General features: G+C 32.0%; 2 protein-coding genes across 10 annotated transcripts in view; both read right to left on the minus strand.

The window, feature by feature from the left end:
- Window positions 1-8,061, minus strand: part of LOC108202756 (pentatricopeptide repeat-containing protein At5g64320, mitochondrial-like) — a 30,793-nt gene extending 22,732 nt beyond the window's left edge. Inside the window, exons 1-4 of one of the 4 annotated variants that reach the window (XR_001803225.2) lie at window positions 7,280-8,056; window positions 6,010-6,050; window positions 5,813-5,913; window positions 1,848-3,444 (exon numbers count right to left, since the gene is read on the minus strand). The gene's annotated coding sequence lies outside the window, so the exon portion shown is untranslated. Of the gene's footprint in view, window positions 1-1,847; window positions 3,445-5,812; window positions 6,051-7,279 lie in introns of those variants that run through there. The other 3 variants (XR_001803223.2, XM_064080440.1, XM_064080446.1) reach the window with 3 other exon arrangements.
- The window catches only part of LOC108202719 (uncharacterized), a 77,261-nt gene that overhangs the window by 44,359 nt on the left and 13,138 nt on the right, over window positions 1-19,764 (minus strand). For 3 of the 6 annotated variants that reach the window (XM_064080426.1, XM_064080408.1, XM_064080419.1), the window contains 7 exons: window positions 19,278-19,433; window positions 17,797-17,991; window positions 16,325-16,519; window positions 14,851-15,045; window positions 12,577-12,771; window positions 11,689-11,883; window positions 10,267-10,968 (listed from right to left, as the gene is read on the minus strand). In XM_064080426.1, coding sequence (XP_063936496.1) covers window positions 10,472-10,968; window positions 11,689-11,883; window positions 12,577-12,771; window positions 14,851-15,045; window positions 16,325-16,519; window positions 17,797-17,991; window positions 19,278-19,433 — 1,628 coding nt within the window. In that variant the 3' untranslated portion in view covers window positions 10,267-10,471. Of the gene's footprint in view, window positions 1-10,266; window positions 10,969-11,688; window positions 11,884-12,576; window positions 12,772-14,850; window positions 15,046-16,324; window positions 16,520-17,796; window positions 17,992-19,277; window positions 19,434-19,764 lie in introns of those variants that run through there. The other 3 variants (XM_064080416.1, XM_064080411.1, XM_064080421.1) reach the window with 2 other exon arrangements.

A 19,764-nucleotide genomic window follows, 5' to 3' on the forward strand; every position in this document is an offset into this window, starting at 1 on the left:
AGCATTACAGTTTACACACATGCATAGACCTACATATGACATACGCCTTTTATATTATCGTAAGGTTGACTACTTGGAACAGGAGCAAGCAACATAAATCAGAAGCAAGAGAAAGAGTACAGGTATTTGCATACCGGAAAGTAATGGACTGCCAAGGAACAGGGGTTTGCTCTTTTATACAAGGCCATCTTCATACCAAATCCGGAAAAGAAACTGGGGTTAATCACCCTTGTGGAGCTGAACCAGCCACAGCTTAGGTGAATGTTTGCGATAGTGCACTTTCGCGAGACACATATGCAATGCACTGTAACGTTTATTTCGGAATCCACAAGGCGGCGTGCATATATGCTCCTCTTCGAGCACAATGTGCCCATCCATTTTACTGACCCAATCTCCCATACATTTCAATCAACGCCGTCTGAACAAACAAATCAGACCCAAAATCATGTTTCAAACAATAAGCATGTAAAGATTCCCCATTCTCACTATCAACCAATCTCCCACACGACTGAAGAACCACCGATAAGCTAAAACTATCAATACAAATCCCATCAAAACGACACATTCTCGTAAAAAGTGACAGACTCTCTTCAGGGTTGTTTGATTTTAGGTAACCTCTAATCATAGTATTCAACATGAAAGTATCTGGTCGAGGAATTGTGTCAAACAGATTGCGGGCATACGAGATATCATCAGCGATCGGTGTCAATATCTTACCTAATAGCTTGGTTAGGACAACAACGTTGATGTCTAAAGCGGTTTTGAGAATTAAAGCATGGATTTGGAGAAGATGGTTGAGGTTAGTTGAGTGTTGTGTAAGGGACATTACACATTGTGTTTGATGGTTTTATAGGTTAGTCTCATGTTTGAATGTAACTGTACTAACTACTTCTCGCGGTTTACTTCTCGGGTTGGAGAACTTGCTCAAAGAATGGTTCAGAAGAAGAAAAATATTGGGTTTCCTTTGGTATACATGTTGATTAAGTTGGCTTTGATATTGCCTGTTGCAACTGCCACCGTGGAAAGAGCTTTTTCAGCTATGAATCTTATTAAAAGTATACTTCGAAATGCAATGGGAGATGCTTGGTTAAATGATTGTCTTGTGACATACATCGAAAGGGACATTTTCGAGACTATAAGTAATGAAGCAATCATGCAGAGATTTCAAGACATGAAGAATAGAAGAATGCTACTGTGAATTGTAAAATATGTAAAGTGTACTACTTTTGATTTTCAACTATTATCTATTATAGTGTCTTAGAAAAATATTTTGACCCCCCCCCCCTAAAGTTTATGGCTGGCTCCGCCACTGACCATGACATGTTTTTTTTTATGTTTTAGTCTTGTTCTAAAGCTTAACGAAGCTGAAAGGAAACGAATCAGTCAGATCATTTGTCAACTTTTTTTTAACTTAATTAATGATTTTATCTGGAGCCAAATCGGTTAGCTAGATAATGATGAAGAAGCCATTCAGAGCATCTCCAATGATGCTCTTAAGTTATTCTTTAAAAAATAATACATCGAATATCGTGACAATTTCAACCATGCTCTCTGTACTTATTTTTAACTAATATTTTATTATTACTTAAGAGAAAAGTCGGAGAGAGAATTAGAGCAAAGTGAATGAAATAGAATGAAGTGATTATTTTATTCAATGAAAATAAGTTAGGAGCACTTATATGCTCTTTAAAAGAAAGAAGAGAGATGAAGCTCTTAAATTTTTAAAGAGCTACTAGTAGCCAATTGGAACTCTTATTTTTCATATCCTCCTAAAATTTAGATTTAAGAGCTTGTTTAAAAAGTACATTGGAGATGCTCTCAGCACCACAATCAACCAATATATGTACCCTTTATATTACTTTATCTCCTCCGCAAGTCATATATATTATAATATAATTTTGTTATTAATATATTTTCACTATTTTATTATATAATAACCAGATTTAGCATGTGATATCTTCAATTTTATTATCAAATATATAATTATAATAAAAAATAATATAAGTTTAATCAAATAAACAACAATACCTAAATATTTCATAGATGTTATTATGTTTCATTTTGAAAATTACATAAACAAATATATTATTTAACAAAATAAGAAATACGCCTTCATTCATATTTTCAAGAAACAAATACATCAAATGATATTATTCATCCATTATTCAGATAACTTATTTATTCAGATATATTAATCGTTAAGATAATTTACATTCGGATTTGTCAAATGACCCCCTAATCATCCAAAATGTTCAGTTGATTCAATCTTTTAAATATGATTAAAAATAATATATATTTGTAAAACTAGTATAATTGGTAAAGTAAATAATATGTATTATATTATTTTAATATATTTGATTGTTTTTTTGATAATATTTATTATTAGATTCAGTATTCAAAAATGGTTCTACCCATTAAATCCGATTTTCATTTTTTGCATTATTGGTCCTATTTTTTAACTTGTAAATGATCATTTGCTTTTGTAACCACATTAAATTAATGCCCGGAGTTTCCTAAATTATAATTAAATTGATTTAATGTTAATTAATAACTGATCAATTATTCAGATGTTGAGGATTTTTGTAGGAGTTATACAAAGATGAGATGCGGTAAGAATAATAGTTCGTTTGTCTTTTTTTAATTGAACATTTTCTGGAAAAAATTATTTCTTAAAGAGTAACATATAATTGTTAGATTAACACTTGATAAAATCTATTAAATCAAGTTCAATAATTTTAACAATATTAATTGATAACAAATTATTAAATGGGACTAGATTAATAATTTTAATGATGCGCAGGATCTCAATATAATTTTATATAGTAATACTGTATGGGTTTTGAAATCAAAATATATGAACCGACTCTAACCAATCCTAACCTGACCTTCTCAAATGGTTAGTCTATTTCAACTTCACTGGTCCCATTAGCATGCCATCTACACAAAAAGTTTTACATACAAAGAGGATGAGTCGCTCCGGTGTAAATGGAAAACCAGTAACTAGCCCAGCTCTATTTTTAATTTCATTACGGTATATTTTTACTGCTGGTCAGTGCTATACATGGCTAGATATTTACAAGAAATATTTAACAACTCATTATCTTGAAAATACTTACATTCTCTATTGAGATTGATTGCATACTTCATTCATATCTAATTAGAGTGGCTCTGAGAATATAGTTTGAGTTGTAAATTCTCTTATTTTGTTATCAAAATTATAATTTATAGTCACTAAAACTAGCGGGGTTCTCGGATAACAAGAAGAGGAGTTAGATAGTATAGTCACACTAGGTGCATAGGGTTCGATAAACATGAGGAATTCACGGAGTAGAGCTCAAAGAATTCAGAAGTTCTGAAGGAGTAGAGCACAAGTATCTGAAGGTTCCCATTGAGATCCCGCAGTATTCTTCGACTCTAGTCAGTCTTCCGAGAGAGGAAAATGTCCTGCAAAGAAGAGAAGAAAATGCATTTTTATAAATACGACTAAGACACTGCCATAATGTGTTTATCATGCTGAAAACTTGAACATATTAGATTAATGCATAACACCATACTAGTCCATTCATTTCTGTATACATACACATATTGACCTGTAAACTGTATAAACAAAATGAAGCTAGAATGTCAAAAATGTAGATCAGTAGACTGCTGGTGATTAACACACAGGGATATATCACATTCAGTAAGGTTCCAATCTGCAAAGAATGCTACAGCTTTCATATCAAATCTGAATCAATATGAACTGATTATAGGTGGATACTTTCAGTATTTATAGCTAGTTACAAGCTCCTAGGAAAACAAACCCTTACAACAATATATTCGAAAACAACAGATTACATATTGTTCCAAAGACTAAGACAACTGGAAGCAGTTTGACCTTAATTACTAGTTTGACCTTGTGGAACTGGAAATAGAAGTATTTTAAATGGCTGACTTGCCTAAAATCAATCCCTTGCTACTTTGGAAAAAAAAGCTAGTCCTGAATTGACTGGTGATTTATAAATCACATAACCAGAAGATGATTATACTCGGTATAATTTGGATTTACCTCATATTTTCTTCTATGTATGCCCCAATGCCAAAATCTGAATTGCTTTCTTTCCCATATTACAGAGTATAAACAAAGAAACTAAAATATCCACAAGAAGTACATACGAATCACATCAACTTCCTCAACTCTTTGCAAATCTCAGGACTCTATTCCATCAGAAAAATTTATATGCACATTACATAACTCCCAGAATTAAAAGTTATATGTTTATCATCTTCATTGTACTAAGCGACAATTAAATTCTAGGTCAAGTAAGACTCCGAACCACATATTGAGGATTTATTCATTCTCTATCTAAAGTAATTTTCAATAAATCAAAAGACAAATCAACTAGTCACAAATTAAAATTTCATCAAACACAGATGAACAAGCAAACATGAAATTACTTCAGAAAAAAAAGGTAGCACATACCAAACTATAATGAAATCAACAAGAACGGTTCATTACCACTTAATGAGAACAACTTAAAATCCATAAAATTTTGAAGATTTACATACCAGCAATCCTCTTCACGAATGTTACAGTGGTTTGGGTGAAGTCAGCGTGTTGATGGAGGTTAAAAGAAATAGAATAGTAAGAGTAGGAGTATGTTTGTGAATACTGAGGGTGGGCTTCATATATACAAATTTATCCTTAGGAAATTGTAATTGGGCATACTATAAATTTTATTTCAAAGTTGTAGCTCATATATAAAGTAAAATAAAGTAACTAAAATATACTCACTCCATCCCATAAAGCATGAGCTAATCAATTTTACGCGCATTTAAGAAATTTGAGTATGATTATTTGATATGTATTTGCATTCACAAGAAGATGAGTTAGTGGATGATGACTAAGCATTTACCTGAACATGTGGTTATAGCCATCTTAAAACATACTATATAGATTTAGGTACATTCTTCTCGGGACATCCTAAAAAAGGAAGCGGGTCAACAAAATGGGAGAGAAGAAGTATTATTTAAATTTAATTTATATTCAAAATACAGTTTCCAATATTTTAATCTTTATTATGTATTTCATTTTGCCCATTGCACTTCTTTTTGTTAAAACCAGAAAACATATGTTCAATTTAGCTTGATCATTATACTATTATCAATATCTATATAGTATGTTATATAAACGAAAATTTCCATACAATATATATATATATAACACTATTTCTGGAATCTAACATTTAGTGGTCACAATCGTAACGTGTCTAGTTAGTAGCTAAGTAACATATTCGGCGGTGTCACAGATTAAATTTGCAACATCCCACGTCACTAAGTTTATAAGTTATATCAATGCCTTTATTAGCACAAACTTACAACTAATATTGTATCGAAATTAATAGCTCTTTTGTATCAACTTATAGTTGGTTGTTGAATGATGTAGTATGTGTGGCTTGGACTATAATAAATTTTGTCCGAGGTCGACCCTGCCAAAAGTGTCTTCTAATAAATTAGATTTTTTCTCATAAATTTTTATGTATATTGTATAGTCAGATAGGTCTATTATATTAATGTAGTAGCTTGCAAAGGTCAATACATTTAATTAGTTAACTTAAATAATTTTTCACTCAACTTGAAGAGATACATATATATGTGTGTGTGTGTATCTTTGTGTGTGTGCGTAATTATAATAAAATTATATAATTATATAATACATCAATTGTATAACACCCTAATCCTACGAGAAGCAAATGGTTCAACAACTCACCACAGAGCAATCCAAAAAAGCTAGCGACTTTGCTAAAACGTTTAAAAAGGCGTCCAAACTTACCACCGTAGGATGTTACAGTTTTTCCACACAATTAGTTTGACATCCTCGTGGGGCCCAAAAGCTGAAGAAATTTTGTGAAGCACTTTTGGCAGGGTTGAGCTCTGACAAAATTCATTACAGTCCAATCCAAAAGAGGTATCAATCCCGATGCAGTATTAGTTATAAGTTGTGCTCATAAAGGCATTGATATAACATACCTAACTTAGTCAGGTGGGAGTAGCAAACTTTCTCCGTGACACTACGGGAAAGAAAGTAGTTCAGATTTTGGCATTGAGGCATACATAAAAGAAAATATGAGGCAAATCCAAATAACAACAGACAGCCACCCTAGAGTCTAGACCCATCCATCTCACTCTTTATAAACTTTTGTGTTCCAACAAACTTTAAAGTCGTAAACTTTACGGTTATTGTACGGTGGTAAGGAAAATCAATCTCCATTCCTCAAAGCACTTTCTTTTTATATCCTTTTAATTTTAAGTTTTTAAGAAATTTACTTTAAGAGAGTGGAAAGAAGTGAAGCTAATTGTGGCAAATTCCCTCCGAATTACGTTATTTGGTTTGCCGAATTCGTGAAGAGGATTGTTGGTATGTATATCTTCATGTATATTAAGTTCTCATTAAGTGGTGATGAACTGTTCTTGTCGATTTCGTTATGGTTTGGTATGTATTACCTTTTCTTTTCCGAAGTAATTTTATCTTTGCTTGTTCATCTGTGTTTAATGAAATTTTAATTTGTGACTAGTTGATTTGTGTTTTGATTTACTAATAATTACTTTAGATAGAGAATGAATAAATCCTCAATCTGTGGTTCGGAGTCTTATTTGGCCTAAAATTTAATTGTCGCTTAGCACAATGAAGATATAAATTTTAATTATGGGAGTCATGTAATGTATTTAAACTGTGCTGATGTGGTTAGAGTCCTAAGATTTGCAAGGAGTTGAGGAAGTTGATGATTACTACTCGGTATATTTTGGATTTACCTCATATTTTCTTCTATGTATGCCCAGTAACTACTTTATTTCCCGTATTACGGAGCACAAACAAAGAAACTAAAATATCCACAAAAGCCACATAGGAATCGCATCAAGTTCCTCAACTCTTTGCAAATCTCATAACTGTAATCCTAATAGCGCTGTTTAAATAGATTACATGACTCCCGCATTTAAAAGTTGAATGTTTATATCTTCATTTGTACGAAGCGAAAATTAAATTATGGGTCAAATAAGATTCTGACACTATAGATTGGGGATTTAATCATTCCCTATCTACACTCATTTTTAGTAAATCAAAATACAAACCAACTAGTCCCGAATTATAATTTCATTAAACACAGATAAACAAGCATACATGAAATTACTTTGCAAAAACAACAGGTAGCACATACCAAAACATAACGAAATCGACAGGAACAGTTGAGCACCACCAAATCAGAACTTTATATACATGAGAATTTAAAGATTAACATACCAGAAATCCTCTTCACGAATTCAGCAAACCATGTAACGTAATTCATATCAGGGAATTCTCCAATATTTGCTTCACTGCTTTCCATTCTCTTAAATCAAAGTTCTTAAAAACTTCAAATTAGAAAGAGATAAAAAAGTGGTTCGAGGAATGAAGATTGTTTTTTCCCTACCACCGGAGAATAACTCTAAAGTTTGCGACTTTAAAGTTTGTTGGAACACAAAGGTATATAAAAAGTATATGTGTTCTAAAGCAAGAACTTGGAGAATTTCAGACAATGATACAAAAGTTCTGCTTTTCTTGCTGAGGCTTCAACTTTGTTTACATAGTAATTACACAAGTGAATATATAAATTTCTCCATCCATTACCTAGTACCTACTCTCCCTGAGTTTCTGTAAATGCTTTGCCGATTCACATCTGGGGTTTACAATTACAAGTCCAGAGTATCTCCCATTTTCAATCAACGCCGTCTGAACAAACAAATCAGACCCAAAACCTCTAATCATCAGTATCTAAAGTATCTGGTTGGGGACTTCTGTCAAACAGGTGGCGCGCATACGAGATCTCATCGGTGACCCGTGAAAACATCTTACGTAATAGCTAGGTTAGGGCAACAACGTTGATATCTAAAGCGGTTTTGAAGATAAGCAGGGATTTGGAGAAGATGATTGAGGTTAGACGAGTGTTCTCACGGTTGAATCCCTGTATCGGCGTTCTTCACGAAGATCCTGTTTAATATTTGAAACATATTTTCCTTATTTGGGGATAACATTCTGATTATTTTTTTTAAATCTTGAAAAAAATTCTCATAAATTGAGGTGTACTTTATTCGAATTTTAATAGACTGATTTTTATCTATACATTTTAATGCATTGTATGTAATTTTGTTTTACGCAAATTTTGAAAAAATATCGTAGAATTGGTATAAATTCCTTAATATTTAAGTACAATACTTCAAAATTGCATGAATTTAGGTGGAATTTCCAAAAATTTAAAATTCAATGATAAATCTCATAAAATCCATCATTTTATGAAATCCATAAAAATCCAATACCATTTATATATCATATGAATTTTAAACAATCCAAATTAAATATCATTAGATTTTTTAGTATAATTTAAAATTCTAATTGAATATTATCAGATTTTATAACATAATTTAAAATCACAATCGAATATTCAAAAAAATTTAATAAATTTTAAACAATCGCAGTTGAATATACGCAGATTTCATGAATGAAAAAAAACATATTTTTTAAAATTTCAATCGAATACACCCCTAAGTAATCTCGAATTTATAAATCAATGGATAAGTTGTGATTCATGATTTTTATAATCATGGCTCTAATATTTTTATGCACACTTTTTTATATTTTTTATCTTAATCGATTAATAACAAAAATCTAAAAAATTATAGGGCTTGTTTTATAATTGCCCAACCTCTTAAATTTTTTTATAAAAATATTGTTGCAAACTTTCAATATTTTAAAAATATCATTTATTTATTTTTTTGATACAAAAAATGTCATTTATTATAAATTATTTATAAAAATACGACTTGCAACTTCTGCAACCTCATTTGCATCAACATTTACGACAGTTGCAAATGAAAAATTGATTTACAACTTGCTTAACAAATACGACTTGCAAATTCTGCAATCTCGTTTTGCAACACTTACAACATTTGCAAATGAGAAATTTTATTTGCAACTTATGCAATTTCATTTGCAACCGTTGCAAACTGATGTTGCAAAAAAGGTTGCAAGTGGTACTCCTTCTGTTTCTTTAAACATTTCTCCTTTTCTGAATGGCACAGGTTTTAAGAAGCTTTGTACAAATACACTAATTGCACATGAAACACTGCAACTGAACAAGTATATTATATGTTCAATCCATCACAAATGCTTTTAACCAATCAATTTGCAAGGAATGATATTGAGCAACCAATCGGAGCTTACCATTTACATACACATGGATTATGCTAGAATATCGTACACATGCAGACATAACGTGAAAACCAGCGTCTCGTTCATTTTTGTTTTTTATGTACTAAAATAGAAATGAGAAAAGTTTTTTGAATTTCCTTAAAAGGAAAGTAGGAAAAGTTTTAAGAGACGGAGAGAGTACTTTTATAAATAATTTGAAAAAAAATTGTATATTAAAAAAATTTCAACCGCACAGTATTTTTGTAAATAATTTATAAGAAGTTAGCATATTTATAAATATTCCAAAATTGATATTAGAATTCAAAATTTAATCTTTATTTAATTTTAATTATTCTTCGTCACATTCACTACGAGGAGAATGGGGAAGACTTCTTTATCGTGTTGATGGTGATTAAAGATACGAGCATTTACTTTCAAAAAAAAAAAAGATACGAGCATTAATAAATAATTAAAATATTTATGATTGAAATTTAAATAAATTTCTTCATATTAAATTTAGAAACTTGTTTTTTGTCATACAAATTTAAAAATTTAGTTTAAGATAAATGTTGGAGTATAATACAAAATTAATTTTTTTAATAAATAAAATTTAGTTTGGAAGATGTTTATAGAAAAAAAGTATTTATTTTAAAAAATATGAGGACTTTTTTTATTTAATATTTTTAGCTATTTGCATCTTATAATCACTGGAACCAAAGATGACAACAAATGAGTAGACTTACTCCTTCCGTACAATTCATTTCTATAACGGGATGTTTCATTATTTATATACATTCTCAAAATAATATCATTTAATAATATATCTATACAATCTATTTACAGGATGTCTCATTATTTCTATACATTCTTAAAATAATAATTTTTAATAATATAAAACATTATTACAAAAATATATAAATATATACATTCTCAAAATAATAACTTTTAATAATATAAAACATTATTACGAAAGAATATAAATAAAGACAAACCTTCTTTCTACGAAAGAATATAAAAATCTACTTGATCTTCGTAACAAACCATCTGAACAAAAGCATGTAAAATAAAGATACTAAACAAACTCATGAACAAAAGATGACGGACCACAAAAATAAAGAATCACACAACATACGAATATAAAGTTGAAACCACATAAATATTTGGAAGAGATGGTGCAAATCTTTCTAACAAATACAAAATTAATCTTTAAAATTTGTGAGTCATAAAGTCCGGATGATGACCTTGCGACTGAGATAGCTCACGATGCCTCTAATCATTCATATCAGTGACAATGTTATGCAAGATGCAGCAGGCCTTAATCATACAACGAAGCTTCTCAGGTTTCATTCCGGTTGTAAGAACCTTCCATTCTTCCTTTAGCCTATCCAATTTCTCAACACTCATTCCCTCTTCAACGGCACTATCCAATGTCTCAGCACTCGTTCCCCCTTCAGTGGCAGCGCCAGGCCCATGGAGGTGGCTAAGGCCATTTACTGCCTCCACAAAGGACCGTGTGACCTTGTCAGCAGTAAATGAGTGCATCCCAGTTTCATCACCGATTGAGTTCAGCGACTTTCCCAATTTAAGCCTTCTCATAGCTATGGCCACTTTAGCATCCACGGTTAATTCCCTGTTATCGTTAAATTTGTATCTCGGTGAATTGGACAGAGGCTCCTTCACAAGAGTGCATAAGTCTCTGAAGGTTCTCATCGAGATCCCACAGAATATTTCAACTCTGTTCGAGTATTCCCGTGGAGTAAACCGTCCTGCAAAGAAGAGAAGATAAGGCATTTACATATGTCAATTTAAACTGATTAAACAATCACTCACGAGACCGGAAACATACTTGGTTCAGCCTGTTTGAACTACCACACAAAATGAGAAGAAAATGTATTTCATCACATTATATTCTGTACAGCGGAACAGTCTTAAAATTTTGAAATCGCAACCCAGTATAATAAGAGGATATTTGTATAAGAATATGGAAAAAAGATTGTGGACTATCAAGACAACATTAACAACTATCACACACATATGCTAAAATACTAATGCAAACTAGGACTTACAGGAAAGTACAACCATAAGAATTATCAGATTCCAAAGATGCAAGGATACTAAATTAGAAGCAGAATACCAGCAAACCTCAAATAGAGGTCAGAAATTCAGAAGTAACATTTACAATTTACAAATACCTAGAAAATGTCAAGTTTAACAGCGAACACACACTAAACAAGTGGTTCAATTCCACTGATAGCTTAAAGTGTCTAGACTTAGCAACGAGACGGAAGAATGTGAGAGTCTTAGGTTTGCAAGACATCTATGTCCTTTTTTATCAATAAGCTTCTGGCTAGTCAGAGAAAAGTTTTTTTTTTTTTTTTTTTTTTTAAATTCATCTCCATAAGTCAATAAAACTACATTGTACCTTGAGCTCTTGCCAGAAACGTCATGTAATTATCGAAAATTAAGACTTATTGCAGTTGACCTACCGGTTGGTTCACTCGCTGCTGCTTCTTTTGGTGGGACTAGATTTATTGCATTTGACCTGCCGGTATCCTGTTTCTGGTGCACTAAGCTACTCCTTAACTTCTTAGGAAAGCTCTTTATAGGATATCTCTGGGCAGGCTTCTCCTCTTCATCTATACTTGAACCATGACGTTTGTTCTTTGGAACAAGGTCGGAATCTAAGGATCAAAGAATATTTTGATCAGTAAAGAAAATACACTACAAACTTTAATAAGAAATAAAATGGTCAACTCTGTAAGTTGAAATAATATCTGAAATACATATAGAGGATACTTGTAGAGTCAGAATAGAAATTTTTTTCTGGGATAACCATAAATGAGAATAAAACATAATCCTAGATTGTGGACTATCAAGACAACTTTAACAACTATTACACACATATGCTAATACTCATGCGCACATGCTATGTTTGAACGTGATTCTTCGGTAAACACCAAAATAGGATTAACTGAAAAGTACAACGTTAAGACTTATTACATTCGCAGGATGCAAGGATACTAAATTAGAATCAGAATACCAGCAAACCTCAAATAGAGGTCAGAAATTCTGAAATAACATTTACAATTTACAAATACTTAGAAAATGTCAAGTTCAACAGCGAACACACACTAAACAAGTGGTTCAATTCCACTGATAGCATCAAGTGTCTAGACTTAGCAACGAGAGGGAAGAATGTGAGAGTCTTAGGTTTGCAAGACATCTATGTCCTTTTTAATTAAAAAGCTTCTGGTAGTCAGAGAAAAGTTTGTTTTCTTTTAAAAATTTATCTCAATAAGTCAATAAAACTACATTGTATCTTGAGTTTTTGACAGAAACGTATCGAAAATTAAGATTTATTGCATTTGACCTACCGGTTGGTTCACTTGCCGCTGCATCTTTTGGTGGGACTAGATTTATTGCATTTGACCTGCCAGTATCCTGTTTCTGGTGCACTAAGCTACTCCTTAACTTCTTACGAAAGCTCTTTATAGGATTTCCCTGGGCAGGCTTCTCCTCTTCATCTATACTTGAACCATGACGTTTGTGCCTTGGAACAAGGTAGGAATCTAAGGATCAAAGAATATTTTGATCAGTAAAGAAAATACACTCCAAACTTTAATAAGAAATAAAATGGTCAACTCTGTAAGTTGAAATAATATCTGAAATACATATAGAGGATACTTGCAGAGTCAGAATAGAAATTTTTTTCTGGGATAACCATAAATGAGAATAAAACATAATCCTAGATAAATAATCTTTTACGAAACCAGTGCACAGTCAGACTTTAAAATCTTAGGTTCCTTATTGTCTTACATCAATTAGCACCAAATACTGTATATGAAATACAGATGCAACAAATATACATATAGTTCCTGAAATTGTGGTCCAGTGGATACCCGGACCCATAACCCTTAGTAACAAGATAAGGATTCGACACCCTGTGGATACAACTGTTTGAGCAAGTACTTAAATTTCTTGTGATTGACCTTACCCCAAAGAAAGAAATAAAGATTTATATATAACTAGGAAATTCAAGACTTAAAAACAATTATTCTGTCTCAATAATACTGCTCATAGATGAAATACATGAACACTGCCATTATTATATTGTGAATCCCCTAGATATGTCAATTTGAACTAATTAAACAATCACTCATGAGACCGGAAACATACTTGGTTCTGCCCGTTTGAACTACTACACGAAATGTGAGGAAAATTTATTTCATCACATTGATTTCTGTACAATGGAACAGTCATAAAATTTTAAACTCAAAACCCAGTATAATAAGAGGATATTTGTATAAGAATATGGAAAACAGATTGTGGACTATCAAGACAACTTTTAACAACTATTACACACATATGCTAATACTCATGCGCACATGCTATATTTAACTTGATTCTTGGGTTAACACCAAAATAGGATTAAGTGGAAAGTACAGTCTTAAGAATTATTAGATTCGAAAGATGCAAGGATACTAAATTAGAAGCAGAATACCAGCAAACCTGAAATAGAGGTCAGAATTTTGAAATAACATTTACAAATACTTAGATAATGTCAAGTTTAACAGAGAATACACACCAGTGCACGGTCAAATTTTACAATCTTAGGTTCCCTATTGTCTTACATCAATTAGCACCATATACTGTAAATGAAATTCAGATGCAACAAATATACATATAGTTCCTGAAATTGTAGTCCAGTGGATACCCGGACCCATAACCCTTAGTAACAAGATAAGGATTCGATACCCTGTGGATACAACTGTTTGAGCAAGTACTTAAATTTCTTGTGATTGACCTTACCCCAAAGAAAGAAATAAACATTTATATATAACTAGGAAATTCAAGACTTAAAAACAATTATTCTGTCTCAATAATACTGCTCATAGATGAAATACATGGATACTTGTGAATCCTCTAGATATGTCAATTTGAACTAATTAAACAATCACTCATGAGACCGGAAACATACTTGGTTCAGCCCGTTTGAACTACTACACGAAATGTGAAAAAAATTTGTTTCATCACATTGATTTCTGTACAATGGAACAGTCATAAAATTTTAAACTCAAAACCCAGTATAATAAGAGGATATTTGTATAAGAATATGAAAAACAGATTGTGGACTATCAAGACGACTTTAAAAACTATTACACACATATGCTAATACTCATGCGCACATGCTATGTTTGAATTTGATTTTTCGGTTAATACCAAAATAGGATTAACTGGAAAGTACAACGTTAAGAATTATTACACTTGAAAGATGCAAGGATACTAAATTAGAAGCAGAATACCAGCAAACCTCAAATAGAGGTCAGAAATTCTGAAATAATATTTACAATTTAAAAATACTTAGAAAATGTCAAGTTTAACAGCGAACACACACTAAACAAGTGGTTCAATTCCACTGATAGCTTAAAGTGTCTAGACTTAGCAACGAGAGGGAAGAATGTGAGAGTCTTAGGTTTGCAAGACATCTATGTCCTTTTTTTATCTAAAAGCTTCTGGCTAGTAGAGGAAAGTTTGTTTTCTTTTCAAAAATACATCTCCATAAGTCAATAGAACTAGATTGTATCTTGAGTTCTTGACAGAAACGTCATGTAATTATCGAAAATTAAGACTTATTGCATTTGACCTACCGGTTGGTTCACTTGGTCCTGCTTCTTTTGGTGGGACTAGATTTATTGCATTTGACCTGCCAGTATCCTGTTTCTGGTGCACTAAGCTACTCCTCAACTTCTTACGAAAGCTCTTTATAGGATTTCCCTGGGCAGGCTTCTCCTCTTCATCAATACTTGAACCATGACGTTTGTTCTTTGGAACAAGGTCGGAATCTAAGGATCAAAGAATATTTTGATCAGTAAAGAAAATACACTCCAAACTTTAATAAGAAATAAAATGGTCAACTCTGTAAGTTGAAATAATATCTGAAATACGTATAGAGGATACTTGCAGAGTCAGAATAGAAATTTTTTTCTGGGATAACCATAAATGAGAATAAAACATAATCCTAGATAAATAATCTTTTACGAAACCAGTGCACGGTCAAATTTTACAATCTTAGGTTCCTTATTGTCTTACATCAATTAGCACCATATACTGTATATGAAATACAGATGCAACAAATATACATATAGTTCCTGAAATTGTAGTCCAGTGGATACCCGGACCCATAACCCTTAGTAGCAAGATAAGGATTCGACACCCTGTGGATACAACTGTTTGAGCAAGTACTTAAATTTCTTGTGATTGACCTTACCCCCAAAGAAAGAAATAAACATTTATATATAACTAGGAAATTCAAGACTTAAAAACAATTATTCTGTCTCAATAATACTGCTCATAGATGCAATACATGGATACTACCATTATTATATTGTGAATCCTCTAGATATGTCAATTTGAAATAATTAAACAATCACTCATGAGACCGGAAACATACTTGGTTCAGCCCGTTTGAATTACTACACGAAATGTGAAAAAAAAATTGTTTCATCACATTGATTTTTGTACAATGGAACAGTCATAAAATTTTAAACTCAAAACCCAGTATAATAAGAGGATATTTGTATAAGAATATGAAAAACAGATTGTGGACTATAAGACGACTTTAACAACTATTACACACATATGCTAATACTCATGCGCACATGCTATGTTTGAACTTGATTCTTCGGTTAACACCAAAATAGAATTAACTGGAAAGTACAACGTTAAGAATTATTACACTTGAAAGATGCAAGGATACTAAATTAGAAGCAGAATACAAGCAAACCTCAAATAGAAGTCAGAAATTCTGAAATAATATTTAAAATTTAAAAATACTTAAAAAATGTCAAGTTGAACAGCGAACACACACTAAACAAGTGGTTCAATTCCACTGATAGCTTAAAGTGTCTAGACTTAGCAACGAGAGGGAAGAATGTGAGAGTCTTAGGTTTGCAAGACATCTATGTCCTTTTTTTATCTAAAAGCTTCTGGCTAGTCAGAGCAAAGTTTGTTTTCTTTTCAAAAATACATCTCCATAAGTCAGTAGAACTACATTGTATCTTGAGTTCTTGACAGAAACGTCATGTAATTATCGAAAATTAAGATTTATTGCATTTGACCTACCGGTTGGTTCACTTGGTCCTGCTTCTTTTGGTGGGACTAGATTTATTGCATTTGACCTGCCAGTATCCTGTTTCTGGTGCACTAAGCTACTCCTCAACTTCTTACGAAAGCTCTTTATAGGATTTCCCTGGGCAGGCTTCTCCTCTTCATCAATACTTGAACCATGACGTTTGTTCTTTGGAACAAGGTAGGAATCTAAGGATCAAAGAATATTTTGATCAGTAAAGAAAATACACTCCAAACTTTAATAAGAAATAAAATGGTCAACTCTGTAAGTTGAAATAATATCTGAAATACATATAGAAGATACTTGCAGAGTCAGAATAGAAATTTTTTTCTGGGATAAAGATAAATGAGAATAAAACATAATCCTAGATAAATAATCTTTTACGAAACCAGTGCACGGTCAAATTTTACAATCTTAGGTTCCTTATTGTCTTACATCAATTAGCACCATATACTGTATATGAAATACAGATGCAACAAATATACATATAGTTCCTGAAATTGTAGTCCAGTGGATACCCGGACCCATAACCCTTAGTAACAAGATAAGGATTCGACACCCTGTGGATACAACTGTTTGAGCAAGTACTTAAATTTCTTGTGATTGACCTTACCCCAAAGAAAGAAATAAACAATTATATAACTAGGAAATTCAAGACTTAAAAACAATTATTCTGTCTCAATAATACTGCTCATAGATGCAATACATGGATACTACCATTATTATATTGTGAATCCTCTAGATATGTCAATTTGAACTAATTAAACAATCACTCATGAGACCGGAAACATACTTGGTTCAGCCCGTTTGAATTACTACACGAAATGTGAAAAAAAAATTGTTTCATCACATTGATTTTTGTACAATGGAACAGTCATAAAATTTTAAACTCAAAACCCAGTATAATAAGAGGATATTTGTATAAGAATATGAAAAACAGATTGTGGACTATCAAGACGACTTTAACAACTATTACACACATATGCTAATACTCATGCGCACATGCTATGTTTGAACTTGATTCTTCGGTTAACACCAAAATAGGATTAACTGGAAAGTACAACGTCAAGAATTATTACACTTGAAAGATGCAAGGATACTAAATTAGAAGCAGAATACCAGCAAACCTCAAATAGAAGTCAGAAATTCTGAAATAATATTTACAATTTAAAAATACTTAAAAAATGTCAAGTTTAACAGCGAACACACACTAAACAAGTGGTTCAATTCCACTGATAGCTTAAAGTGTCTAGACTTAGCAACGAGAGGGAAGAATGTGAGAGTCTTAGGTTTGCAAGACATCTATGTCCTTTTTTTATCTAAAAGCTTCTGGCTAGTTAGAGCAAAGTTTGTTTTCTTTTCAAAAATACATCTCCATAAGTCAATAGAACTACATTGTATCTTGAGTTCTTGACAGAAACGTCATGTAATTATCGAAAATTAAGATTTATTGCATTTGACCTACCGGTTGGTTCACTTGGTCCTGCTTCTTTTGGGGGGACTAGATTTATTGCATTTGACCTGCCAGTATCCTGTTTCTGGTGCACTAAGCTACTCCTCAACTTCTTACGAAAGCTCTTTATAGGATTTCCCTGGGCAGGCTTCTCCTCTTCATCAATACTTGAACCATGACGTTTGTTCTTTGGAACAAGGTCGGAATCTAAGGATCAAAGAATATTTTGATCAGTAAAGAAAATACACTCCAAACTTTAATAAGAAATAAAATGGTCAACTCTGTAAGTTGAAATAATATCTGAAATACATATAGAGGATACTTGCAGAGTAAGAATAGAAACTTTTTTCTGGGATAACCATAAATGAGAATAAAACATAATCCTAGATAAATAATCTTTTACGAAACCAGTGCACGGTCAAATTTTACAATCTTAGGTTCCTTATTGTCTTACATCAATTAGCACCATATACTGTATATGAAATACAGATGCAACAAATATACATATAGTTCCTGAAATTGTAGTCCAGTGGATACCCGGACCCATAACCTTTAGTAGCAAGATAAGGATTCGACACCCTGTGGATACAACTGTTTGAGCAAGTACTTAAATTTCTTGTGATTGACCTTACCCCAAAGAAAGAAATAAACATTTATATATAACTAGGAAATTCAAGACTTAAAAACAATTATTCTGTCTCAATAATACTGCTCATAGATGCAATACATGGATACTACCATTATTATATTGTGAATCCTCTAGATATGTCAATTTGAACTAATTAAACAATTACTCATGAGACCGGAAACATACTTGGTTCAGCCCGTTTGAATTACTACACGAAATGTGAAAAAAAAATTGTTTCATCACATTGATTTTTGTACAATGGAACAGTCATAAAATTTTACACTCAAAACCCAGTATAATAAGAGGATATTTGTATAAGAATATGAAAAACAGATTGTGGACTATAAGACGACTTTAACAACTATTACACACATATGCTAATACTCATGCGCACATGCTATGTTTGAACTTGATTCTTCGGTTAACACCAAAATAGGATTAACTGGAAAGTACAACGTTAAGAATTATTACACTTGAAAGATGCAAGGATACTAAATTAGAAGCAGAATACAAGCAAACCTCAAATAGAAGTCAGAAATTCTGAAATAATATTTACAATTTAAAAATACTTAAAAAATGTCAAGTTTAACAGCGAACACACACTAAACAAGTACTTCAATTCCACTGATAGCTTAAAGTGTCTAGACTTAGCAACGAGAGGGAAGAATCTGAGAGTCTTAGGTTTGCAAGACATCTATGTCCTTTTTTTATCTAAAAGCTTCTGGCTAGTCAGAGCAAAGTTTGTTTTCTTTTCAAAAATACATCTCCATAAGTCAATAGAAGTATAGAACTACATTGTATCTTGAGTTCTTGACAGAAACGTCATGTAATTATCGAAAATTAAGATTTATTGCATTTGACCTACCGGTTGGTTCACTTGGTCCTGCTTCTTTTGGTGGGACTAGATTTATAGCATTTGACAACTTCTTACGAAAGCTCTTTATAGGATTTCCCTGGGCAGGCTTCTCCTCTTCATCAATACTTGAACCATGACGTTTGTTCTTTGGAACAAGGTCGGAATCTAAGGATCAAAGAATATTTTGATCAGTAAAGAATATACACTCCAAACTTTAATAAGAAATAAAATGGTCAACTCTGTAAGTTGAAATAATATCTGAAATACATATAGAGGATACTTGCAGAGTCAGAATAGAAATTTTTTTCTGGGATAACCATAAATGAGAATAAAACATAATCCTAGATAAATAATCTTTTACGAAACCAGTGCACGGTCAAATTTTACAATCTTAGGTTCCTTATTGTGTTACATCAATTAGCACCATATACTGTATATGAAATACAGATGCAACAAATATACATATAGTTCCTGAAATTGTAGTCCAGTGGATACC

This window comes from Daucus carota, chromosome 1 (genome assembly GCF_001625215.2).
Source record: "Daucus carota subsp. sativus chromosome 1, DH1 v3.0, whole genome shotgun sequence".
NCBI lineage: Eukaryota > Viridiplantae > Streptophyta > Magnoliopsida > Apiales > Apiaceae > Daucus > Daucus carota.